This window comes from Prionailurus bengalensis, chromosome E3 (assembly GCF_016509475.1).
Source record: "Prionailurus bengalensis isolate Pbe53 chromosome E3, Fcat_Pben_1.1_paternal_pri, whole genome shotgun sequence".
NCBI lineage: Eukaryota > Metazoa > Chordata > Mammalia > Carnivora > Felidae > Prionailurus > Prionailurus bengalensis.
The window spans coordinates 18601453-18626812 of NC_057357.1; the positions used below are offsets into that span (position 1 = coordinate 18601453).

Below are 25360 nucleotides of genomic sequence, written 5' to 3' on the forward strand. Positions count from 1 at the left end.
GCAGCCTCACGGCCTGGGGAAGGCAGGGTGTGTGGAGGGAACGGGGTGAGGACTTGAGTTAGGCAAGAGCTCTTCCAGTCCAGCAGAAAGTGGAAGAAGGAGAAGGTGTGTGCCGCCCCAGGGGTCCTGGCAGAGGGGAGGAGGGAGGGAGCCCCAGAGAATCTGGGAAGGGCTGGCTGGACCAGCCCCTTCCTTCTTCCTCTGGCAGTCCCACCCCCTCCGGCCTCCGAGAAGGGGAACTGAGCAGTGCACGCCGCCGGTCCTGCAGCTTCAAGCGGTCATGGACCCTGAAGGTAGAGGAGGCTCCCGGGCCTGGCTTCCCCGTCCCTGTCTCGCCGTGTCCCCTATCCTGCCTCCCTCCCCATCCCAACACATCTCAGTCTCTTACCCCCTTCAACTGCGCCTGCCCCCTATTCTCCTCCCTCCCCACTACTCTCTGCCCCCAACCTCTCTGAACCCCAAGCTCTTCTTCTCTCTCCAGGAGTCTACTTCTTATCCTCATTTCTCTTTCTATGGTTCCCCAACGAGTTCTGGGGAAGAAAGGGGCAGAAAGGGGCCGGAGCCCCCGGAAAGGAAAGGTCAGGGTGGTCTGGAGGAGGCCGCTTTCGCGAGCAGCTCTGGACTTTGCCCCTGCATAGCTGGCGGGGGAGGAGGGGAGCAAAGTCCGGTCCTTTGTGCAGCCGGGTGGGGGAGGGCGCCGGAGCCCAGTGACTCTGCCTGGGGTGGGGGTGCCGTCTCTAAGGAGGCCGTGTGCACAAGGGTACGGGCCAGGCTCTGGAGTCCAAAGGCTCCTGTTTGAATCTGGGCTTCACCAGGAACAGGCTGTGTGACGTTGGGCAGGTCACCTGACTTCTCAGAGCCTCATCTGTAAAATGACAATGAGAGTTCCCAGCTCACAAACGACAGACTCCTGGAGGGTATCTGGCCAGTGCCTGGAAGACAGGAGGGCCCTTCCTGAGCTCCCTGCATTTTCTCTTTCCCCACCCTGGGCTGTTTCTCCCCGGCTCTGACCTGCCTCCCCTGGTCTGAGGTATCCGCTGGCCCCACACACCTGGCACCTCTGGGTTGGCTGTGGAGCCAGCTTTGGGGGTCCAAGCCAGCTTTTGGCTTAGAAATGACCTCAGTGTCGGAGCCTGGATTCAAGTCCTATCCCTGCCACATGCTAACTGTGTGACCTCGGACAGAACCGGGACGCTTCCACTCACTGTGCCTCAGTTTCCTCATTGATGAAGTGAAAACACTGCCTTCGCTTGGGTTGTGGTTCGGATTAAATGAGATAATACTCATTGTGCCAGCTACACAGAAATCACTTGATGTCGTTATGCCGGTGACGGTGTTGATTCCCCATGTGTGTCTGTCCAGCTCTGAGCCCTCCCAGATCCTGGTCCCATCTTTGGAAGCCTTGTGGGTCCATTTGCACCTGGACATCTCCCTGGCGTGTCAGACTCAAAGACCTCCCCCGACATCGGCTCCATTTCTTTCTTTTTTTAATTTTTTAAAATGTTTTTACTTATTTTGGGGAGAGAGAGAGAGACAGAGAGAGAGAGACAGAGCATGAGCAGGGGAGGGGCAGAGAGAGAGGGAGACACAGAATCCGAAGCAGGCTCCAGACTCTGAGCTGTCAGCACAGCACCCGACGCGGGGCTCAAACTCACAAACCGCGAGATCGTGACCCGAGCCAAAGTTGGGCGCTTAACCGACTGAGCCACCCGGGCGCCCCATGTCGGCTCCATTTCTGTCCTTACCTCACCATCCTCCTACTTGACCTAAGGGTCATCTTTGCCCATCCTCCCTCGCACCCCAATATCCAGGCAGCTGCCTATGACTTGCCTTCACCAGAGTGTCACCTGAACCTCTTCCTTTTCTGTTCCCACCCCCCTCTGGGGGAGAAGGCTGGTGGAGGCTTCCTTTGTTTCAGTGCCTTCACTCTGGTGACGTTGGTGGACCTCTGGGCCAAGTCAGAAGGGTTGGCGGGGATCAATGCCCCGTGGAAATTAAGCCAGGAGGGAGCAGGCAAATTAAAAGGGTGAATCAAAAGCTGGGGACACGGGGGAGAGGGAGGGCAAGGACAGAGTTGGGGCAGAAGCAGGTGGCAGGCTGGTGGGCAAAGATGGAGAAGTCAGACTCGGCCAAAGTGTGAGCAGGGCGGGCCAGAGCGGGCCAGTCTGGGCGCAGGGTGCTGGTGCTGTGTTCTTTCCTTACAGCCTTGGGGGAGACACTTCTCACATACACATCCCGGCTCAATGTTCCTTGCCCAGGCTGTGGCAACAGCCTCCCATCTTGCATCTTTCGAGAACTCTAGGCACAATGTAAATATTTAAACGTCAAAGTGACTTCCGATCGAAAGTTTTAAGTGCTTTTCCCATTGCCCGTTGAACAAAACCCGAACTCTTTTCTGTCATTCAAGGCCTGCTCGGTCTGGCCCCTTCCTGCGGTTCAGCTCTCTACTCTTGGGTCACTCTAAAATTCTGTAGATCGGTTTCCCACTTGTGCGGTGGGCGGTCCCATGTGGCCCTATTTGGAGGTAATTTCTCTTTCTAGGGAGAGAAGGAGATAAGAAAAGAACTTTATCTAGAAACTGCTGTGCTCACCAACCTCTGTCTCCATCTGGCGTTGGACAAATGGATCAACAAATAAATAGATGGAAGAACGAAGCTGCCAGGGTCACACACATGGGTTCAGAGCCATATGGCCAGGCATCGGCTCAGGCACTCTTTGTCAGTTGCTTCACCCCCTCCTCCCTGCAGCCCTGTGATTTCTTCTCTTTTCTCTTCTTTCTTTCCTTTTTTTTTTTTTTTTTTTTTTTAATCCTAAATCTGTTTGTTGGGATAGTTCCCCACTCATGTTGACTCGGGGCTTTTAGTGCTGCTTCCATCTGAAGGAGCATCCTTCCGTGAGCCTTGCTTGTCCTTCTGTCGGCTGGCACAGGACGGTGGAGCAGCCCCCAGACAGCACCACGGTCTGCACGTGGCTGAACATGGTCGTGATTTTGTAGCATCCTGGGCACTTCACGCCCGTGAAGTAGGAGTTGGGGCTCTGCGCCAGGCGCTGCTTCTTGGGCTTCCTCTCCTCCTCTTCCGGGGACGGGGGCAGGAGGTCCTTCGAGGGGCATGTTCTTGTGGGCGGATCTTCGCCTCCGGAAAACCTGTGATTTCTGCATGAAACTGACCCTCAGAGAAGTTAGTAGATTGCCTCAGGTCGCTCAGCCTGTAGGTGGCAGAGTAAGATTCCAACCCAGGTGTTTCTTTTTTGTTATTTTATTTTGAGAGACAGAGAGAGAGAGAGAGAGAGAGAGAGCACACTCACGTGCACGCACGCACGCATGCACGCGCGCGTGTATTGGGGATGGGGAGAGAGAGAGAAGGAAAGAGAGAATCCCAAGCAGGTGCCACACTGTCAGCCTGGAATCCAACTCGAGACTTGATCTCAGGAACCATGAGATCATGACCTAAACCGAAACCAAGAGTTGATACTTAACCGACTGAGCCACCCAGGCGCCGCCCCCCCCCCCCCCCCCCCCCCTGGTGTTTCTGACGCCCTGATCCAGGGTGTTCCGAGGTCAGTAGGGAAGAGCCCTGGAGCCATGGGCGTGGTTTGCAGAGCTCTGAATGTTGACGTAATAAACATATGGCAATTTCAAAATATAATTTTGTGCTAGATTATGGCAGTGTGTGGTGAGGTGGGGTAAGTGAGGGGACTCTGGAGCCATCCTGCCTGAGTTTATGATCCTGACTCCCCATTCCCAGCTGTGTGAAATTTGTGAACTTTGGGTGCTACTTGCCCCTTCAGTGCCTCAGTTTCCGCAACTATAAAATGGAGGAAATAATGGGACCTATCTCAAAGGGTCATTATGAGGATTGAATATGTCTATATATACATGTAAGATGCTTGGCACAGTGCTTCAGAAGGACTGTGAAAGTGTTAGCTGTTGTTTTATTTTATTTAAGTAATTTTTACCCCCAACATGGGGCTCAAACTCACAACCTCGAGATCAAGAGTTGTGTGCTTCACCGACTGAGCCAGCTAGGCACCCCCATCCTTTTTTTTTTTTTTTTGTAGTATTTATTTATTTTGAGAGAGACAGAGCAGGGGAGGGGCAGAGAGAGAAGGAGAGACAGAGAATGTCAAGCAGGCTCTGTGCTGTCATCACAGAGCCCGACCCAGGGCTTGAACCCACGAACCGTGAGATCATGACCTGAGCCGAAATCAAGAGTTGGGCGCTTAACCGACTGAGCCACCCAGGAGTCCCCTGACTTGGGTTTAGGTGGAACACATACCACCTCCATAGCTGCCGACACAGTCCACATCGTCACACGCAAAAATAAGAACACACTTGTTACACTCATCTTGGGTGTGTTCACAGGAGCAAGTTAAACGACCGAAGGAAAGGGGAAGGTGTGGAAGTTCTCATTTTGGCCTCGTCCCTCACGGCCAGGAGCCACCATCCAGTTAGGGCCACACAGAAGCACAGTAAGAATCAGTCCACCGTCCAGACAAGAACAGCAAAAGTGCCCATGGGGAAAAATCTTCATATATTCTGCCAGGGTCATCACTTTATCTGTATCTTTTTACATGATTTGTAAAGAAAAAAGGTGCAAGAGGGATGCCTGGCTGGCTCAGTCGGAAGAGTACACGACTCTTGTCATGAGTTCGAGCCCCATGTTGGGTGTAGAGATCACTTAGATAAATAAAATTTCAGGAAGGAAGGAAGGGAGGGAGAAAGGAAGGAAGGAAGTAGGAAGGGAGGGAGGAAGGAAGTGCAGGCAAGAAATATGCCATGATGCTTTGCATCCCCTCAGGAACAGGGATGCCAATTTTTTTAAATTTTATGTATTTATGTACTTATGTATTTATTTTTAATTTTAAATTTACATCCAGATTAGCTAGCATATAGTGCAACAATGGTTTCAGGAGTAGATTCCTTAGTGCCCCTTACCCATTTAGCCCATCCCCCTTCCCACAACCCCTCCAGTAACCCTCAGTTTGTTCTCCATATTTATGAGTCTCTTCTGTTCTGTCCGCCTCCCTGTTTTTATATTATTTTTGTTTCCCTTCCCTTATGTTCATCTGTTTTGTCTCTTAAAGTCCTCCCATGAGTGAAGTCATATGATGTTTGTCTTTCTCTGACTAATTTCACTTAGCACAATACCCTCCAGTTCCATCCACTGAGATCATGTGAGATCAGTTGCAAATGGCAAGATTTCATTCTTTTTGATTGCCGAGTAATACTCCGTTGTATATATATACCACATCATCTTTATCCATTCATCCATCGATGGCCATTTGGGCTCTTTCCATCCTTTGGCTGTTGTCGATGGTGCTGCTATAAACATGGGGGTGCATGTGTCCCTTCAAAACAGCACACCTGTATCCCTTGGATAAATGCCTAGTAGTGCAATTGCTGGGTCGTAGGGTAGTTCTATTTTTAGTTTTTTGAGGAACCTCCATACTGTTTTCCAGAGTGGCTGCACCAGCTTGCGTTCCCATTAATTTTTTTTTTTATATTTTTTTTATTTTATTTTTTTTCAACATTTATTTGTTTTTGGGACAGAGAGAGACAGAGCATGAACGGGGGAGGGGCAGAGAGAGAGGGAGACACAGAATCGGAAACAGGTTCCAGGCTCTGAGCCATCAGCCCAGAGCCTGACGCGGGGCTCGAACTCACGGACCGCGAGATGGTGACCTGGCTGAAGTCGGACGCTTAACCGACTGCGCCACCCAGGCGCCCCAATTTTTTAATGTTTACTTATTTTTGAGAGCGAGAGAGAGCCCATGCTTGAGCGGGGGAAGGGCAGAGCGAAGGAGACAGGATCCTAGGCAGCCTCCACGTTGACAGCAGAGAGCCCGATGTGGGAATTGGAGTCATGGAACCACGAGATCATGACCTGAGCCAAAGTCAGACGCTTAACCTACTGAGCCACCCAGGTGCCCCGAGATGCCAATTTTAATGAAATTCTGGACAGCCAATGAAGAGATCTAAGTTACATCCCACAGGATAAAACTATGATCTTTGAAGTCTGGGCACCTTGAGAGGACTTTTACCTAGGACAACCGCAAGGATAGAAGGCGGGACAGGGCGTGACAGCCGCCCTCTGGGTGGCAGTTTCTAGGCAAGGTCTCCTCTGGCCGTTGCCACAACAGCTCTCCCTTCTCTGAAGTTCCTTTCAGTAACAGCTGCTTCCCTCAGGAATCCCTTTTGTTGGAAATGCATGGGGTGGGGAGGCTGAAGCAAACCAGAGGTATTTGTTTATTTTTCACAAACGGAACACGGAGCCTGTAACATTCTCACTCAGCGATTCGCACGCCGAACGATGGATCTCAAAGGCTCCGAGAGAGTAACCCCTGCTGGTGGAGGCTTCGTGGGGTTCCCAAAGCACCCGGCCTGGAGAGGGGAGACCTGGGTCCACCCTGGTCATTGTCCTGCTTTATCATTTCCTGGCTCTGCTCTGTAGGTAGTTTCCTCTACATTTCTGAGTCTCAGATCTCCACCTGTAAATATGAGTGAGCTCGAGCTTGAGGAACTGGGGGTAGGATTTGTGACAACGTGCCAGGCCTGTAGGCACTGACCCATGGTAGAGATGATTCTTTTCCTGCACTTATGAAGCTCTCAGCTCTACTACAAATTGAAATTATGTTACCACATTGCAGTTAGAATCTTGGGGTGGGGGGAGGGCAGCCAAGGCATCAGCATTTTGCAGAGCTCCCCAGATGATTCCATTGTGCAGCCAAGGTTGAGCAGGACTGCCTTACCCATCCTAAAAAAACTTTCCTTGGGGCGCCTGGGTGGCTCCGTTGGTTAAGCATCCAGCTCTCGATCAAGCTCAAGTCCTGATCTCACGTTTGTGAGTTCAATCAAGTCGGACATTGGGGTCTGTGCTGGGCGTGAAGCCCACTTCAAAACAAAACAAAACAAAACAAAACAACCCACAACTTTCCTTGACCCGATGTCAAATGACGGTCCTCTCTTCCCCTTTCTCTCTCTTTCTTTTTTCCCTTCCTCTCTCTTTCTTTTTTCCTTCCTTCCTTCTTACCTTCCTAACTTTTTTCATTATAAAGATTTTTCAAACAAAAATAAACAGAAAAAGATGATGAACCCTCATGTACCCATCATGCAAGCCTCAACAACCACCAACTTTTGGCCAGCCCAGCTCTAGCCACACCATTTCTACTTTCTACCTTTCAGGGTTACCTTAAAGTAAAGCCGGCTCTCCAGTCTTTTCATACATGAACATCTTGACGTGTATTTTCTAAGAAAACATAAGGATGTTTCTTTTTATTGCAACCACAATACAATTATCACAACTAACTTTTCTTTACAACGAAGTTAAAAAAAAAGATCCTTAATGTGGGGCGCCTGGGTGGCTCAGTTGGTTCAGCATCAGACTCTTGATTTCAGCTCAGGCCATGATCTCGTGGTTTGTGGGGTCAAGTCCCGCTTGGGATTCTCTGTCCCTCTCTCCCTGCCCCTCTCCCCAGCTTGTGCTCTCTGTCTCTTTGAAAACAAATAAACTTAAAAAAAAAAAAGTCCTTAATGTTATCAAACATCCAGTTGGTGTCCAAATTTTCTGTTGTCTCATTAATGCTCTAATTTGGTTTCACTTTGTTGGAATTAGGATCCAAATAAGATCCGTAAGTTGCAATTGATTGGCATGTGTTTTAAGATTCTTTAAAAAACTTTTACATTTTATTTTGGTTTTTAAAAATGTTTATTTTTTTAAATTTTTCTTAATGTTTATTTATTTTTGAGAGAGACAGAGACAGAATGTGAGTGGGTTAGGGGCAGAGAGAGAGGGAGACACAGAATCCGAAGCAGACTCCAGGCTCTGAGCTGTCAGCACAGAGCCCGACGTGGGGCTCGAACTCACAAGCTGTGAGATCATGACCTGAGCTGAAGTCAGACGCTCAACTGACTGAACCACCCGGGCACCCCTAAAAATGTTTATTTTGAGAGAGAATTTTGTTTGCCAGCACGTGAGCAGGGGGAGGGGCAGAGAGAGAGAGGAGAGAGAGAATCCCAAGCAGGCTCCACGCTGTCAGGGGCTCGATCCCACAAATCATGAGATCATGACCTGAGCCCAAACCAAGAGTCAGACACTTAACCGACTGAGCCACACAGGTGCCCTTACAGATTTTAGTTTTAAGTAATCTCTACACCCAACATAAGGCTCAAGCTCACGACCCCGAGATCAATGCTCTACTGACTGAGCCGGCCAGGCACTCCTGTTTTAAGATTCTTTTAACCTTTTCTTTTTCTTGCACTGTATTTGTTGGAAAAATTAGACTGTCCTCTGGTAGAGTTTCCTATGGTCTGAATTTTGCTGGCTGTATTCCCATGGTAGAGTTTAACACGTTCCTTTGTCCTCTGGTTTTCTTGTAAATTGGTGGTTGCATCTAGAAGTCTGATCTTACTCTGGGTTGGCTATTTGGGCAAGAGTATTGCTGGGTGGTGATGTGCTCTCCCGTCAGGAACCCCCAGTATCTAGTTGTCTTTCTTCCTGATTTTCAGTGCCCAGAGTTCACTGGGGTGCAAGGTGTTGCCTGCCTCTTTTTTTTTTTTTAAGTAGGCTCCCCAGCCAGCACGGAGCCCAATGTGGGGCTTGAACTCACGACCCTGAGATCAAGTCAGATGCTTAAGAGTCAGATGCTTCACTGACTGAGCCACCCAGGCACCCGTGCCCACAGGTCATTGCTATCCTTCCAACCCTATGCCATTTAGAGTTCATTCCCAACCCCCGACAACCACTATTCTGATGTCTGTCTCTTTGATTTGCCTTTTCTGGACATTTCATATAAATGAAGGCAGGAGGTGTGGACTTGTGTGAGCACAAGTGAGCATAGGTTCTTTTTTTTCCTTTTCTTTTTTTTTTTTTTTTAAATAATCTCTACACCCAACATGGGGCTCAAACTCATGACCCCAAGATCCAGGCTCACTTGTTCTACTGACCAATCCAGTCAGGTGCCTTGGAGCATGGGTTCTTAGCCCTTGTGTGCATCTGAGTCACAGGGGAAGCTCTTCCAAAACTTGGATGCCTGGGACCCACCTAGAAAGATTCTGATTCGGTTGGTCTGGGCTGGGGCTGAGCAGCAGACTGTCTGAAAAGCTCCCCGGGGAGCAGGGCCCCCTGCTCTCTCAGCTTCTGCCAAGTAGAGTGGTCACACCCACCGCCACCACTTCCTCTCCTCCCATGTACTCCTTGACCATGACCATGTGGCTTCTGCCCCCAATACCCAGTGCTAAGACTGCTCTGGCAATGGCCTCCCAGCTGCTAAGTCTTATGCCCATCTGCAGCCTTCCTTCTATTTGCTTCTGCTCACATCCTACTTCTTGAAACCCTCGGCTCCAGACGCCCACTCCCTCCCGGTGCCACTTCTCTTTTTAAATACTGGTGCTTCCCAGAGCCCTCCTCTTCTTACCTGACCTGATGATCTTACGCATCGCTATGCTTAGTCATCACCCATGTCTGCTGGTGGCTCCAACATCCCCGTTCCTCACCCAGTGTCTCTCCGAACTCCAGGCCCCACCATCAGGACACGGCCACGCACGTTTTCCTGCTGGCAGCGCAACCTTAACATCTGCAAAGCCGAAGCCGCTCTTTCCCCCCAGCTCTGCTGCTTATTTATACGCTGTGGCACCAGGGCACGATGCAGGACGCTCCTTGACATCCAGCGTCTGTACTTGTAAAATGGTAATAATTCCCTGTGGTGGGTTTCGGAGCCTGAGAGAAGTGCGGTGCCCACGGCGGGCACGCGGGCTGCTGGTTTCTGCTGTCCCCATCCTCCACCCTGAACTTCTCCTTATGTCAGTTTTCAGCTACTCACGGCAGAAACCCCAGGCTTCTGCATCTCATGAGCTGCTAACTCCGGTGGCTCCTACAGCTTTCACGTCTGCCCCTGTTTGCTATTCCTGTGGTTCCTGCCCAAGTTCAGGGCTTCGTCTCTTTTTTTGTCTGGCCAATCGCCTCAGCCTCCTTTTGCCTCCCAACCGGTCTCCAGTTGGTGGATGAAGTTACTCTTCTAGAACAAAATCATAATTCTATAATTTTCTTGCTTGGGGCACCTGTCTGGCTCAGTTGCTAGAGCATGCGACTCTCTAATTAAAAAAAAAATTTTTTTTTAATGTTTATATTTATTTTTGAGACAGAGACAGAGCATGAGCGGGGAGGCGCAGAGAGAGAGGGAGACATCGAATCCAAAGCAGGCTCCAGGTTCTGAACTGTCAGCACAGAGCCCGATGTGGGGCTTGAACTCGTCAACCGCGAGATCATGACCTGAGCCGCTCAGACGCTCAACCGACTGAGCCACCTAGCCCGTCCTTAATTTTTTTTTAATGTTTCTTCATTTTTGAGAGACAGAGTGTGAGTGGGGGAGGGGCAGAGAGCGAGGGGCTCGAACTCACGGACAGTGAGATCATGACATGAGCTGAAGTCAGACACTTAACCGACTGAGCCACCCAGGTGCCGCTCGGAGCATGTGACTCTTGATCTCAGGGTTGTGAGTTCGGGCCCCATGATGGGTGTAGAGATTACTTAAAAATGAAACCTTAAAAAAAATAGTAATTCTCTGGCTTAAAATTCCGTGATGGCCCCTAAGTTCTGTCCAAATTGCTGAGCTAAATAATTCAGTCCTTCTTCACTCTGGCCATCCCTTTTCTTCCCCGAAGTCCTCCCTTACAAACTTTCTCTCTTTTCTTACTTTTGAGCCTTGAACACCTGCTTTTTCAGCCTGAAATGTCTCCCCACCCCCTCCCTACCTTGTAACTCTGCCTGGAAAACATTACTCATCCTTCAAGGCCACTAAAACCACCTCCCCCTTCCTCCTGGACACTTAGTCATTTCTTCGTCTTTGCTCCCACGACCCTTGGTAAATGTTCAGCCACCCTTTGGCAAACACATCTGCTATGTGCCAGTGTTCCCGAGGGCTTTGCAAATATTAACCCACTTAATTTCCATACAACCCTGTGAGGCGATTATTTTTGTTATCCCTGTCACAAAGGAGGCACCCTTGAGGCCCTGGAGATGTTCAGTCACTTGCCCAAGATAACTCAGCTGGAGGCGGCTGGGGCAGTATTGGAACGCAGGCCTTATGGCCCCAGTCTGGTTCCTCGAACTGGGCGGCCTCTCTACTTGGATGAATATCATTGAACACCTAGTGTGAAGCTAAATAACATGAAATCGCCAATACGTGACCATCTTTGACCTGTAAAAGCGGCACATTTGTATGGTTTGGTGTGTTAGGCACTTGAGACAGAGCAGAGAACTCTCTGGATGGACACACTTTTGTCCCTAGAGAGACAACAGTAGAGCGTGGATGAAGAACAAGGAGTCGACTGCGCATGTGGCCTGATTTAGGAGGTGTGCGAGCGCCCCTGCCGAGGAACTGATGCCCCAGAGAAGACCTGAAAGAGGTGTAGAGGTGGAGGAGGAGTTTGGGGTGAGGGGAAGAAGGGAAGGGACTTCCAGGCAGAGGCACAGGCTTGGAACAACATAGGCTGAGGCCCAAAAGCTAAGAGGAAGAGCTGCCCATTCTGTCACCCAGAAATTACTCCTTGGCGCAGAGCAGGTGTTCAATAAGGACTTGTCAAAAAAGTAAATGAAAACGGGGGCGCCTGGGTGGCTCAGTTGGTTAAGCGTCCGACTTCGGCTCAGGTCACGATCTCGCGGTCTGTGAGTTCGAGTCCCGCGTTGGGCTCTGTGCTGATGGCTCGGAGCCTGGAGCCTGCTTTGGATTCTGTGTCTCCCTCTCTCTCTACCCCTCCCCTGCTCATGCTCTCTCTCTCTCTCTCTCTCTGTCCAAAATAAAAAATAAACATTAAAAAAAAAGACTCAATGAAAACAACGGAGAGAAGGGTCAGCTGGAACTGACACAACGAAAGCGGGGATCTAAGCAGGAGAGTGACGTACTTTTTTATTGTCCTCAAGTCAGGTTTAATGAGGTATCATTACAGAGAGTTTTATGCTTAGTTCTATGAGTCTTGGCAAACGCATCAGTGGTGCAGCCACCGTCAGAGACAAAATATAGTTCAGTCCTATCCAACCCCCCCCCCGCCCTCCCAGGGGGGCTGCTCCTTTGTGGCCCGCCCCTCCCCCCCCCCCCAGGAAACCACCAGTCTGTTCTCTTGCTGTGGTTTTTGCCTTTTCCAGAATGTCATGTGGATGAACTCAAATACCATGTAGCCTTTAGAATCTGACTCCTTTACTTAGAATACATTGGAAACGTGTCCCTGTCGTGTGTGTGTGTGTGTGTGTGTGTGTGTGTGTGTGAGTGTGCTCGGTTCCTTTCTTTGTTGCCCAGGAGAATTACCCTGCAGGGGAGTCTCACAGCTTGTTTACCATATACTCACCGGGTGATGGATTCAGATTCACTTTAAAAAGCAAACACCACTGCATCTGGTATGGATGGAGTGGGAGCTTCCGCCTCTCTGTCCTACGTCCGCGGGCTGGACGGTGAACGGTGGAGATGGGAACCATGTCTTTGTCGGTTTTACTGTCGGCTCCCAGCACCCGCCAGGGCACAGACGGTTCTGAGGGAGGAATGGAAGCCACATGGGGCAGAGTGTGGGACAGAAGGGTCAGGTGCAATCACTGAGAGTGAGGGTAGGGGGTGGGGGGCGCGGCGTGCAGATTGGGTGCTTGGCGTTGAGGGAGAAAGGCTGGGCAAGAAGGGCCTTATTCTGAGAGTAGAGCAAACCAGAATGTCTGGTCTTCGACTTGGAGCAAAATGAGGAAGCAAAACAAAACCCTGCAACGTGCTATCCAGCCTTCTCCCCCCTCCCCCAGAGGGGCCACGAGTTCTGTCCTTGGCTCGAGCACAGGAGGCTTCAGGTCTCCTCCTGGCCGACAGATGGCGATGTCGCACCGTGTCTGAGCTCGGCCTCTGCCGTCACCCACTCATTCAACAGACATGAGGGGCCCGTTAGCGGCTACACGCTGGCGGGAACTACCACCTTGTCCGCAACTCTTTTTTTTGCAGGGAAAGGACTCACCCACACTCCTGAAGCTGTGCCTCATAGAGCAAGGGCTCAAACGCAATTTTCCCCTGCACCTTCCTCCTTGTACCGCCCCCATTTCTAGAGAGAGGACAGTTTGTGGAAACATAAGCCGTGGGAGGAGTCTACAAGCAAGAGAGCAAAGGCAGAGGGGCCCGGTTGGTCTGACCCTGCCACCAATTTGCTGTGTGACCTCAGCCGACCTGCCTCTCCCCAATCTCCACATCTGTAAAAAGCCGAGCTTCCAGCTGGAAAACCCTTGGTGCTGTGGAGCACACACATTCTGCTGGAAGCTTCCACTCACAACTAATCCTCCTATGCCAGGCAGACTGGAAAGGCTGCTGGTGACTTTTAGGTGCCTTCTCTTTCAGTTGATAAATAGCTGTTGATCTAGCACTAGGTTTGACACATAAAATACAGGCCACTCAGTTAAACTTGAATTTCAGATAATCAGATAAATTTCAAGTGTAAGTATGTTCTAAATATCACGTAGGATATATTTATACTAAAAAAAGGGGGGCACCTGGGTGGCTTAGTTGGTTAAGTGCGCAACTTGGGCTCAGGTTCATGATCTCATGGTTCGTGGGTTCGAGCCCTGCATGGGGTTCTCTCCTGACAGCTCAGAGCCTGGAGCCTGCTCTGGATTCTGTGACTCCCCCTCTCTCTGCCCCTCCCCTGCTCACTCTCTGTCTTTCTCTCTCAAAAATTTTTTTTAAAAGTTAAAAACAGGGGCACCTGGGTGGCTCAGTCAGTTAAGTGTCCGACTTCGGCTCAGGCCATGATCTCACGGTTCGTGGGTTCAAGCCCTGCATCGGGCTCTGTACTGACAGCTCAGAGCCTGGAGCTTGCTTTGGATTCTGTGCCCCCCCCCCCAACCGCTCACACTCTGTCTCTCTCTCTCTCAAAAATAAATAAACATTAAAAGTAAAAAAATTAAAAAAAATTTAAAAACAAACTTGATGTTTGTCAGAAATTTAACTAGGTGCCCTGTATTTTTATTTCCTTAATGGGACAACCTTGTCCTGCCCACAAACCCCTCTTCCAGGACCCCCACATCTTCGTCCTGATTGGCTAGTCCCCAATGTAGCTGGTTGTTAAAAGTTCTTTCCCCCCCTAAGGTTTTATTTTTAAGTAATCTCTACACCTAGCACTGGGCTCCAACTGGAAACGGGGAGATCAAGAGCCACAGGCTCCCTGGACCGAGCCAGCCAGGCGCCCCACTGGTCCTTACATGTTTTGACAACCACCCCTGACTACGGGAGAGGGGGCCAAAGCATAACCTGTTCTCTGTCTTTCCTTCCCAGGCCTGGCGCTGCTGCTGCCCCCCGCCACTCTGGCCGCCCTGGCAGACAGCTGGCTCCGAGAAGACTGCCCAGGTCCCAACCACGCAGCCTTGGTGACGGGGGCAGCCCCCGCGCAGGCGGCGCTGTGGGCCAAGTCCGCCGGGGTACTGGCCGGGAGGCCTTTCTTCGATGCCATCTTCGCCCAAGTCAACTGCCAGGTCTCCTGGCTCCTCCCCGAGGGCTCCAAGCTGGCGCCCGTGGCCCAGGTGGCCGAGGTCCGGGGCCCCGCCCACTGCCTGCTGCTGGGGGAGCGGGTGGCCTTGAACACGCTGGCCCGATGCAGCGGGGTGGCCAGCGCCGCGGCCGCGGCAGTGGAGGCCGCGCGGGGGGCCGGCTGGGCCGGGCACGTGGCGGGCACGAGGAAGACCACGCCAGGCTTCCGGCTGGTGGAGAAGTACGGGCTCCTGGTGGGCGGGGCCGCCGCCCACCGATACGACCTGGGAGGGTTGGTGATGGTGAAGGACAACCACGTCCTGGCAGCCGGTGGTGTGGGAAAGGTGCGTGTCCGGCCGGGCCCCTGCCCGGCCCCGCTCCCACCTCCCCCGCCGCAGCCCTTCCCCTCTACCTGAGACTCCCCGACCACGCCCTGGGGGGTTGGGGGGGGGGTCTGCTAGACCCCTCACGCGGTCCCTCCCCCCCCACCCCCATGTAAAAGAAGCCATCCTGATGCCAGACGTTCTCATGAACCCAAGCTTGTTATCCCCTCGGGGCCCTTCCAACGCCAGGCCCAGCTCACTGTGCCCCATGTCAAGTGCCCCTCTCCTCGCCCTCACTCTCCCGTCCCCTCTGCCCCCTCTGCCTGACAGGCGGTTCGAGGCGCCCGGCAGGTGGCAGACTTCGCCCTGAAGGTGGAGGTCGAGGTGGGCAGTCTGCGGGAGGCTGTGGAGGCGGCCGAGGCAGGCGCAGACCTCGTCCTACTGGACAACTTCAAGCCCGAGGTAAGGTGGGGTCTGCTTCCCGGGAAGGGGCTGCCGTCCCGCGCTCTCAGCCCCCCCCCCCCCCCCCCCCCGGCTTGTGTTGGTGTCCCGCAGGAACTGCACGCCACGGCCGCTGCGCTGAAGGCCCGCTTCCCGAGTGTGGGTGTGGAGGCCAGCGGGGGCATCACCCTGGCCAACCTGCCTCAGTTCTGCGGGCCCCACATTGACATCATCTCCCTGGGGATGCTGACCCAGGCTGCCCCGGCCCTGGATTTCTCCCTCAAGCTATTTGCTGAAGGCGCCACTCCAGTGTGCCACGCCTACCGGACCTAAAGCCAAAGAGGGCGCCCCTGGCAGGGGAATCACAGTTTCTTGGGCCCCTCGAGTCTGCAGTACAGGACTCTCCGGGCGTTAGCCTGGGCTGACGTCTGGCTCTGCCTATGTGGGGGTGGAGGGGCTGATTTCACCTCTGCTCATCTGTGAAATGGGTCTGATAAATGATCAACCTTTTGGATTTCTTTGGGTGATAATTAACACATGAGAAGTGTTCAGTAACTCTTAGAAATTCCCATAGTCCGTCGATTCTGAGATAGGCCTTTTTTCACATACTACCTTCTGCCGCGTCAAAGTGCGTCTTTAACCAATGGCGTCTAGTGGTCACCATCAGCTAGGCATCAGTAATCACATAGCCATGCATCATGGCCCTAGCATGCAGCTTGTAGATAAAACATGATAACAATCTATGTTTGAAATAAGTCCCAGACAGCTCTTTTAGCAAATACCAGAAAGAACTGCTACATGATAAGAAAACATTGGTCGAAGTGTAATTGACAAGTCTCTTTTCCAGTAATAGCGTGTGTGTTTTAAGGTCAATGGCAGTTTATATTTGAGGGTATATGGCATCAGGTCTGGTAGTCAGCTAGAACATTCCACTGGGTTGATGCCCGTGTTGTACTGGGTATTCAGTATGTTCCCTCTCTCCTCTGACTCCTGTTACCACCTCCTTGGAGGAGGTGAGAACCTGACCATTCACTTCCAGGGTTTCCAACCTAGATGTGCGTCGCCATTGGGTGCCGAGGGCCTTTTAGGTTCTGGTCCCATAGCGCTATCATCAGCTGGGAAAGGAAGGTGGGCAGCTGGGGCCAGAGCAGAGGTCACCTGAGGGAGGAGGGATGGGGCAGGTGGAAGTCCATGTTCAGACATCAACTTTTCCTGCTAAGTCAAGACTCAGGGGTCTAAGCAGAGGATCTAAATCCGGCTTCCCAAACACACTCACACACCTGAGGTATCACTCACTTGTTTGGCTACTGTACCCTCACTTCAAGCCTGGGGAGCTCGCCTCTCTCTAACCCTTCGGGCAGGAAAGGACATGAGGGGTCCCTCAGGGCAAAGTGGCTCCTGAGGTGACTTTCCAGAAGGGCTCCCTTCTGGAGCCACCTCTTCCCTCCTAGAACCCACTGTCTTCTCTGCCCTTTGCCAGGAGGAGAGAAAAACAGCTTGTCCACAAAGCCCCTTCCCCAGGGAAAGCCTGGGGGGGTCCCAGTCTGCCTTGAGGGAGGTAACCTACCCCTTCCCCCCTGTCAGTGCTGGAGACCCCTTGCTGGGAAGGGAGCAGATCAAGAAAACAATGAGCTCGTCTCAGATGTGAAAGCCCCAGACAAGCCAAGACCATCATTCACACACTAATTATGCACTGAGCGCCTGCTGTGGCCAGGCTGAGAGCACAGAGTGGAGAATAATCTAGCAAAGATGCCGGGCGGAAGTGGTAAGCTGCTGCCTTTGGTGATGCCCTGGTCTGAAGGGACCATTCTCACAGGACACAGCCCAGTCGTGCCACCTGGGGCCGCACCTGTTCTCTTTAATACACACTGCCACCCCTGGGTCCTCCTGTCCTTTCTCCAGGGAAAACAGTCATGCTCGGCTAGGCAGACTTCCCGGCTCTGGAAGAATTTAGATCTCTGAGCCTCAGATCCCCAGACCCGGAGAGGCATAACTGAACACCAATAGAACTGGGGGGATGGGGGGGCACTTCTGAGTATCAAAATAAGGAAGTCAGGATTCCTGGATGCGCTGGGAATGGGAAGGCAAAACACTTGGGGTCCAGGAGGGAATCAGTGCCTGACAGAGGCAGAAGGGAGAAATGTACCAGGAATCTCAAACTCAAAGCCTCCGGGACCTAAGCTGATAAAATACTTGGGAGAAGCTGGAATAAGACAAAGCTGAGTGGGCGGCGGCCAACGGCACCCACCAAATCCCAATTAAGACAGAAAAAAGAAATCTACCAGGCTGAGTCTCAGGCTGCCTTGAAGGCAGAAATGGGTCAGCCCTACAGGCACCTCCAGATCAGAGAGCTGAGAGAGGATTCCATTACCAGAGGAAAAGGAAATGGATCCTGAGCAGGCAAAAACAACACATGCCTTCCTTGCCAGGGAGTGGATTTCCAGGCAGAGGGGAGGGCAAGGGCAAAGGCTCAGAGGTGGGAAATGACTTGGATTGTTTGGTGGAAGATTTGAAGATGGGATCAAGAGAGGCGAGATGGCTAGGAGCTGGGCTGGGTCCAGACCACGAGATGGTAGGTCAGAGGACTTGGACTCTGTCCCGAGAACAATCAGACCGAAGCTGGAAAGTGAGATAAGCATATTTGCAGTTTAGACCGAGTCCGTGGCACAAAGATGCGTTCGAGGGGGCTGCAGTGACTGCAAGGAGCCCAGGAGGAGGCCGATGCAGCCCCTCAGAGCTCTGAATGTGGGTTGTGGCAATGTGGGTGGAGAGAAGGGACTGCGGTCAGAGGGAACAGCATGCGCAAAGTCTCAGAGGGCAGATGGAGCCCCATGGGTTCGTGGCAGTAGGAAGAGTTGGGTGTGGCTGTGGGAGTTGGGGGGTGGGGTGGAAGGAGCTGGGAGGGGGGGGCAGGATTGGGAGGAGAGAAATCTCACACCTCACCTGATATCACCCTATCGGGTACACTTCCTTCTTGCCTGGCCAGCCTGGGATTGGGTTTGGATGATTTCTCCCAAGCTGCCCATGCCCAGTAAGACCCATGCTCATCATGGCGAGTGTGCCCATCAAATCGGGTGCTGCAGTCAGCATATATTGCACCATCAACGCTGGCTGGTGGGTGGGCGGGAACACCCATTGCCTGAGCGCCTTGCTCAGCCCGGGTAGGTGGGTCTCTTTCCCTCAGTGCTCGTGAGGGGTGGGGGTGAGCGTCTCTATTTTACCCGTGAGGAAGCTGAGGATTTATGAAGTTAAGAGAGCTGCTCAGGGTCGTACATCAATAAAGTGGCGGAGCCGGGTTTGAAATCCGTCAGCCACTCATTCAATAAATATGTATTCAACACCTACTGTGGTACCAGGCACAATTCGAGACGGTGGATGGACAACAATGAGTAAACAGACAAAAATCCCTATCCTTGTGGAGTTTATATTCTATCAGGGGGGTGCGGGAGGGGGGGGGACGCGGCAGGGGGGGGGGGTGGGGTGGGGGGTGAGGTGGAGACTAGACAATGAAAATATTTGTACCTAAGAATACCACATGTCGAGTCCCCTCTTGACCACCAGAGGGCACTGCGATCACACCACCTTTCCTTTCTCTGCTTCCATCTTCCTTTCTGGGCTCCAAAGATACCCGCCAAGGAGGCTATGAATACACAGTGCAGCTGCTCAAGGATGGAAACGGAGGAGAGGTGTGCCACAGTTCCTTCTTCCACCCACTTCCCCAGCTTACTCCCCTGACCACATCTCCATCCAACCGCTCAAGGTCTCTCAGCGATTTTATAAGGCCCTGTGGACTCCAGAGGTTACCCAAGTGTTATTCACTCACCAACCCATCCACCCTGCTTCCATGTCCTCGTCCCTGTTCCCAGCCCTCCACCCGCCAACTGGGGCATCGAGTCCAGCGGGGGCCGGGGCCGGGGAAGGCAAAGAGGTCACACCAGGCTGACAGAGTCAGTGAACTCAGTGGGCATGAGTTTTAGCGTGCCAAGGCCAGTTAAAAACTGAAGGCATTTAAAAACGGCAGGACATTATTAGCAAACCAAACCGTATCTGAAAGCAATTCAACTTCGGATCTTTAAAAGATCCCACTGTGGCATTATGCGGTGTGGACACATATATTAATTTATCGCCAGCCCTTCAAGACAATGTAGTAGGCAAAATTCCATAAATATTTCAGTACCTGTGGACTCTGTTCCAATCACTTCCCGAGTAATAGATCATTTTGGCAGTTACTTGGCAACATTTTAAGACCTGCTTTCTGAGGCCCTAAGTAGCTCAGCTTGTAAAACCAATCTACAAAGTACTGAAGGGAATCTGACCGTAAGGCTGTGAATAACGTCTCCATTGATCCCTGTACACCTCAGATTTATGCCAGATGATGAGGGCTTTCTTCATTTCAGGTATGTAGCGCTGTTTAGACCACTGGAATCCAGTATAGTGCTCCTGGAAAATGATCAGAAGCAGAGATCCTCAAACATATCTCTATTTGGTGGGTTGCCGGGTAACCTCTTTTCCTCTCTCCCAGCAATTCAGCTGAGGGATTCCAAAGCCTTAGACAGTACCAACAAAGAGCTACCCCACAAGCCACTTGCTTCTTGATATCTGGTTGCTTTTTAGCCAAAGGAGAGCAGTTTTGTTCGAATAATATACCGGTATGTGAAGGACAATGCTGATTTCCTAAAGGCTGGATAAAAATCGTTCTTCCCATATGAACAAACAACAATAAAAGCCCCTTAACTGTAATCTCACCGAGAACCCAAACTATGTCATTTTTAGTTTTTGCACGATTTGCTTTGTTTTCTCGAACGTTGCGAGCCGGAAGGGGAATTTATTGAGATTTGGCAGTTTTTTAGGTAAAGGATTGTACTGGACACAGTTTTGTATTTGTGGTAAAGTAACTACCCAAATAGACGGATGATTTGGGGGGTTAAACCAAGACTTGAATTTTTTTTTAATTCCAATCTAATGAATTCTAATGAATGAAAAGTATATGGGGGAAGACAGAGAAGGTGCAAGAAAACTGTTTTCCATGACCTGTCTGTGGCAACAACTCAGGGAAGCTCTGCATACAATAATTAAAGGAGAACCAACAGTTAATTTATCCTCACCTTTATTTTTCATTTGTTAATTAATTCAGTTACCACGGTATAAAATGAAGAAGTGAAAGTCTCTATGCACTCCCATTCCCTGGAGAGAACCACTTTTAAGAAGTTTTTAATTCTTCTGGTGGCTCTCTTGAATTGTACAGATGATCCTTTATAGTTTTTAAAGCTCTATGGACTCCTTGTGTGAAGGAGAAAGAATTTAGCTTGTACACACTTTTCTTTATTTTTGTTAGTTTTGCTATTTTTAAAAAAATGTTTATGTTTATTTATTTTTGAGAGAGGGGGAGAGACAAAGTATAAGCAGGGGAGGGGCAGAGAGAGAGGGAGACACAGAATCCGAAGCAGGCTCCAGGCTGTGAGCTGTCAACACGGAGCCTGACGTGGGGCTCGAACCCTCGAACTGAGAGATCATGACCTGAGCTGAAGTCGGATGCTTACCTGACTGAGCCACCCAAGTACCCCTTTGTAAAGTTTTTTTTTTTTTTAAGTTTATTTACTTTGAGAGAGAGAAGGAGCACTCATGGGAGGGACAGAGAGAGAGATAGAGGGAAAGAGAGAATCCCAAGCAGGTTCCCACTGTCAGCACAGAGCCCGGTGTGGGGCTCAAACTCATGAACCATTAAATCATGACGAGCTGAAATCAAGAGTTGGTCACCCAACCGACTGAGCCACCCAGGTGCCTCTGAAGTTCACTTATTTTTAGAGAAAGAGAGAGTGTGCGCACATGAAAGCAGGGGAGGGACAGGGAAAGAGGGGGGAGGAGAGAGAGAATTTCAAGCAGGCTCCACCCTGTCAGCGCAGAGCCCAACGCGAGGCTCAAACCCACAAACCGTGAGACAATGACGTGAGCCCAAACCAAGAGTTGGACGTTCAAATGACTAAGCCACTCAGAGGCTCCATACAACTTTAAATAACAGATCTAATCCCGTCTTCTTGATGTATTAACTTTTGAAAATTGAGAATGTAATTTGATCCCATAAAATTCACCCTTTCAAAATGTTCCATCCAGTGGTGTTTAGTATATTTATGGAGTTGTGGAACCATCCCCGCTGTATAATTTCCACTATATAATACCCATTCCCCATTCCGTCATCCACTGGCAACCTTTATTCTACTTTCTGTCTCTATGGATTTTCCTCTTCTGGACATTTCACGTAAATAGAATCATACAGTATATGGCCCTTTGTGTCTGACTTATTTCACCTGGCATATTTCCAAGGTTCATGCACATTGTAGCACACATCAGTAGTTCATTTCCTTTTGTGGCTGAATAGTATTTCATTTTGTGAGTAGACCACATTTTGTTTATTCATTCACCATCGATGCACATATGTCTTGCTTCCACTTTTTTGGCTACTATGAATAATGCTGCTGTGAAGATTCATGGGCAGGTTTTTTGTGCGTGTAAACTTATGTTTTCAATTTCTCTTGGGTATATACACCCAGAGAATTTCTGGATCGTGTTTAACTTTGTCGTTGTTGCTGTTGTTGTTTTAAGTAGGCTCCATGCCCAGCATGAAGGACTGAATTCACGACCCTGACATGAAGACCCGAGCTGAGATCAAGTGTCCAACGCTTGACCAACCGAGCCACCTGGGCACCCCAATGTTTAACTTTTTCAGGCACTTGTCAAACTGCTTTCCAAAGCTGTTGGGCCATTATTTTACATACCCACTAGCAATGTACAAGAGTTCCAATTTCTCCACATCCTCACCAACACTTCTTGTTATCTGTCTTTTTTGTTCTAGCCACCCTAGTGGGTGTAAAGTGGCGTCCTTTCCAATCTAGCCTGGACTATTTATGTTTAATGTAATCATTGATATGGTTAGAATTGAATCTATCGTCTTGCTACTTGTTTTTTATTTGTTCTTTGTTCCCCTTTTCCTCTTTGGCTGCCTTTAAAACATGTTTTTAATGTTTCTTTTCAAGAAAGACAGGGACCGAGAGCAAGCAGGGGTGGGGCAGAGACAGAGGGAGACACAGAATCCAAAGCAGGCTCCAGGTTCTGAACTGTTAGCACAGAGCCCGACGCAGGGCTTGAACTCATGAACTGTGAGATCATGACCCAACCCGAAGTCAGATGCTTAACCGACTGAGCCACCCAGGTGTCCCTTCTTGTGCTTTTTGTTGGAGGTATTTTTTAAAATGTTTTTTCCCCCTCCTTTGTTGAGCTATAACTCTTTGCTTGTGTGTGTGTGTGTGTGTGTGTGTGTGTGTGTGTGTTTGCTTTAGGGTTTATAGCATTCATCTTTAACATTCATCAGTCTGCTTTTGATGGGCATACACCACATCATATATATTATAAAAACCTTACAACTGTAGACTTCCATTTCTCCCCTCTTGGCCTTTATGCTATCATTGTCGTGTATTTAACTTTTATATATATTCAACCCCCCACAATATACTATTCTTTTTGTTGAGAAAATCAATTATCCTTGAAAGGCACTTAAATAATAAGAAAATAAGTCATATATGTGCGTGCGTGTGTGTGTGTGTATCCATATGTCTACTATTTACTTTTTTTAAGATTAAAAAACAATTTTATGTAATCTCTATATCCAATGTAGGGCTTGATCTCACAACCCAGAGATCCAGAGTCTCATGGTCTACTGACTGAGCCAACCAGATGCCCCTACATCTAAGTTTATTTATTTTGAGAGACAGAGAGAGTGGAGGAGGGGCAGAGAGAGAGAGAGGGAGAGAGAGAATACCAGGCAGGCTTTGTGCTGTGAGCAGGGACCTGAGGCAGGGCTTGAACTCACAAACTGTGAGATCATGACCTGAGCTGAAACCAAGAGTTGGGCGCCTAACCAACTGAGCCACTCAGGCGCCCCTACAATTTCTACTATTTCTGATGCTTCTCATTCCTTTTGTCAATCCATATTTCCTCTAGGATTATTTTTCTGCTGCTCAAAGGATGTCATTTTACAATTGCATTGGGTGTGGGTCTTCTGGTTCAGCTTTTGTAAATCTGAAAATGTCTCTTTTTTGCCTTCACTTTTTTTTTGAATTGAGATGTAATGGACATAGAACATTATATTAGTTGAAGTGTATAATGTGATGATTCGATATCTGTGTATATTGCAAAATGATTACCACAAGAAGTCTAGTTAACATCCATCCCCACACCTAGTCACAGTTTTCTTTTCTTGTGATGAGAACTTTTAAGATCTACTCTCTTAGCAACTTTCCAGCATAGATTACAGTATTGTTAACTATAGGCACCACGTGGTACATTACATCATCAGGACTTATTTATTTTGTGACTGTGAGTTTGTATCTTTGACCCCCTTCACCCACTTTGCCTGCCCCCCACACCCCACCTCTGCCAAAACCAATCTGTTCTCTGGACCTATGAATTTGGGCTTTGCCTTCTTCTTCTTCTTCTTCTTCTTCTTCTTCTTCTTCTTCTTCTTCTTCTTAAGTAGGCTTTATGCCCTGCACGGAGCCCAACATAAAGCTTGAACTCACAACCTCAAGCCCAGCCCCATGCTGGGCTCCACACTGAGCATGGAGCCTGCTCAAGAGTCTCCCTCTCTCCCTCTGCCCTTCTTCCCCACCAATGTGCTCTCTTTCTCTATAGAAAGAAGAAATTTAAAAAAATTTTAAAAAGTGATCTCCAGCTGATGGGTCATGAATCACACGTGGCCCACAGCCTTGCTCCTTTTGGCTTTGGTGGTATGAGGCGTGGCAGCCTGTTCCCAGATGGTCTTAAATCAGGGGGTTCCCCACCTTCACAGTATTGACTTTTGACCCAGATAATTCTTGGTGGGGGGAGACTTTCCTGCATGCTGTGGGATATTCAGCAGCCTCTTTGGTCTCTATCCGCTAGGTACCGGTAGTATCCCCCTCGATGTTACAGCCAAAAATGTCTCCAGACACGCCAAGTGTCACCTGGGTGGGGGGAAGGGGAACAAGAAACCCTGATCTGTCTATATCTATATCTACATCTAAATCTATATCTATATAAAGTGACCAACATTTTGCTTGATTTTCACCTAAAAATCTGGATTCTAGCTTCTGCTGGAAAATCAAGACAGACATGATTAGTAGAGCCTAGTGGCTGCTGTCCTACAGACAGGCATATGATCCCTACCCGCCTCTGTCCCCTGGTCCACTTGGTCACCTATGAGCGCGATGTGGGGCTCAAACTCACAAACCGCAAGATCATGACCCGAGCTGAAGTCCAACATTTAACCAACTGAGCCACCCAGGTGTCCCTCTTTCTTTTTGGTTTTATCCTGGGGATGAATACTGACTCTGTACCCAGGGTTAGCTGTGGAGTTGTTCTAAGATAATCCTTTAGTTGATCGTTCTGTCTCTCCACCGCTGTTACTAGGAGTTGGGAATAATGGCAGAACATGGACCGTATCTGCCGCTGTTGGAGGTGGAGAGTCAGGGACTCTCAAGTATGAGACAGATTGCCCAGGGGAAGTGTGTCAGACATCAAAAGCAGTCCAGGGCTGACCTCTGAAGAACACAGACCACAAATATCCAGAGAAGATGGCCAGAGGGAGGGAAGGGAGATCAGATTGTGTGTGGAGTCACAGAAGCCAAGCGAAGAAAATGTGTCAAGGAAAGCATCAAAATGTCTAACGCTGCCGACGGGAGCGTATCCAGTGCCCTTTCATTGAAATATGCAGGCCGTGATTTTGGTGAAAGCGGCCTCTCTAGAGTGCTGGAAGCAGGTGGGAGCCTGCAGCAGGGCGCAGGCACTCCGGAGAGGAGAAAATGTAGGCAGTTAGGACAGACAGCTCTTTCTGAAAGTTCGACTGTGCGGGAGGTGGGAGGCAACGTGTGGTGAAGGATGGAGAATGAGAGGCTGGATTGGTTGGTTGTTTTATGGTGGAAGAGATTTGAAGTTGTTCACAGAGGAAATAGTCTGGGCTTTGTGACATTGTGAACGGTATAACCTGACAAACACATGCCCACCTTGACGCGTTTAGAAATTCAGCATAAAATCAAGTAAACATCCTTTAAAATGCATAACTGCGTTTAGTAAGGGGAATCCCC

The 25360-nt window shown here is 50.0% G+C and overlaps 2 protein-coding genes and 1 long non-coding RNA gene across 3 annotated transcripts in view; 2 read left to right on the plus strand and 1 right to left on the minus strand.

Moving 5' to 3' along the window:
* The first annotated feature begins 177 nt into the window (after positions 1-177).
* On the plus strand, positions 178-15754 carry QPRT (quinolinate phosphoribosyltransferase). Its single transcript, XM_043560077.1, has 4 exons — positions 178-293; positions 14290-14825; positions 15135-15266; positions 15360-15754. The coding sequence occupies exons 1-4, from the start codon at positions 281-283 to the stop codon at positions 15576-15578; spliced, it is 900 nt and encodes a 299-aa protein (XP_043416012.1). The 5' UTR covers positions 178-280; the 3' UTR covers positions 15579-15754.
* On the minus strand, positions 2765-9436 carry LOC122471678 (40S ribosomal protein S27-like). Its single transcript, XM_043560551.1, has 2 exons — positions 9415-9436; positions 2765-3164 (listed from the first exon to the last, which is right to left on the minus strand). The coding sequence occupies exons 1-2, from the start codon at positions 9434-9436 to the stop codon at positions 2860-2862; spliced, it is 327 nt and encodes a 108-aa protein (XP_043416486.1). The 3' UTR covers positions 2765-2859.
* Positions 15755-19314: 3560 nt separating the features above from the next.
* LOC122471474 overlaps positions 19315-25360 on the plus strand; it is a 44425-nt gene continuing 38379 nt past the window's right edge. The window contains exon 1 of the long non-coding RNA XR_006294193.1: positions 19315-19642. This is a non-coding gene — a long non-coding RNA (uncharacterized LOC122471474). The remainder of the gene's footprint in view (positions 19643-25360) is intronic.